At 46.6% G+C, this 1,043-nt stretch overlaps 1 protein-coding gene across 1 annotated transcript; it reads left to right on the forward strand.

Moving 5' to 3' along the window:
• Nucleotides 1-3: 3 nt before the first annotated feature.
• On the forward strand, nt 4-1,023 carry LOC107735895 (intermediate filament protein ON3-like; the record flags this gene model as incomplete). Its single annotated transcript, XM_016547448.1, has 5 exons — nt 4-48; nt 154-318; nt 406-531; nt 620-840; nt 951-1,023. Coding segments are annotated over 5 exons (630 nt in total), but the record flags the coding sequence as incomplete, so codon positions are not given.
• Between the last annotated feature and the right edge of the window lie 20 nt (nt 1,024-1,043).

A 1,043-nucleotide genomic window follows, 5' to 3' on the forward strand; every position in this document is an offset into this window, starting at 1 on the left:
GATGCTCTTCAGGATGAGATCAACTTCCTCAGGGCAGTCTATGAGGCTGTAAGTTAAATTATGTTGTGTATGGCCAACCAAAACTTGTTAGCATAGACTACTGCTGCTTTATAAGGGTAGTTAATTTACTGATTGTTTGGTCTACATTTGCAGGAACTGCGTGAGCTCCAGTCTCAGATCAAGGACACATCAGTTGTTGTAGAGATGGACAACAGCAGAAACCTGGACATGGATGCCATTGTAGCTGAAGTTCGTGCTCAGTATGAGGACATTGCCAACCGCAGCCGTGCTGAAGCAGAGAGCTGGTACAAACAGAAGGTGGTTCAAGCTCTTATAACTTCACTTTTTGAAGATCACCTCAACTGTGGCTACGCAAGTGCTCATTTGTGTCAATAAATGTTACAGTTTGAGGAGATGCAGACCTCTGCTGGTCAGTATGGTGAGGACCTCCGCTCAACCAAGACTGAGATTGCAGAACTCACCCGCATGATCGCCCGCCTGCAGAACGAGATTGATGCCGTCAAGGGACAGGTAATGATGAGCAAGGGGTTGATATATAATTGGTTTGCATACTGTTTATGTAAAGAAGGTGACTTCATGTATGTTATTGTCATTTTAGCGTGCCAACTTGGAGGCTCAGATCGCTGAGGCTGAGGAGCGTGGAGAGCTGGCAGTGAAGGACGCCAAGCTCCGTATCAAGGATCTCGAAGAGGCCCTCCAGAGGGCGAAGCAAGACATGGCCCGCCAGGTGCGTGAGTACCAGGAGCTCATGAACGTCAAACTGGCCCTGGACATTGAGATCGCCACCTACAGAAAGCTGTTGGAAGGAGAAGAGAGCAGGTAGGAAGTTTTAAAAGAATATTTCTTTGACATTTACACTCAAATCTTTTCGACAAACCTTGAGGTTGGAAAAACATCACTAAACAAATCTGTTGTCTTCTTTACTCTAGACTGTCCAGCGGTGGAGCTTCAGCCACCATTCACGTGCAGCAGACCTCTGGAGGTCTCTCATCTGGTAAATAAATCTCTCTCTCTCTCTCTCT

The sequence above is a fragment of the Sinocyclocheilus rhinocerous genome, unplaced genomic scaffold (genome assembly GCF_001515625.1).
Source record: "Sinocyclocheilus rhinocerous isolate Xijiao unplaced genomic scaffold, SAMN03320098_v1.1 C36356713, whole genome shotgun sequence".
Lineage (NCBI taxonomy): Eukaryota > Metazoa > Chordata > Actinopteri > Cypriniformes > Cyprinidae > Sinocyclocheilus > Sinocyclocheilus rhinocerous.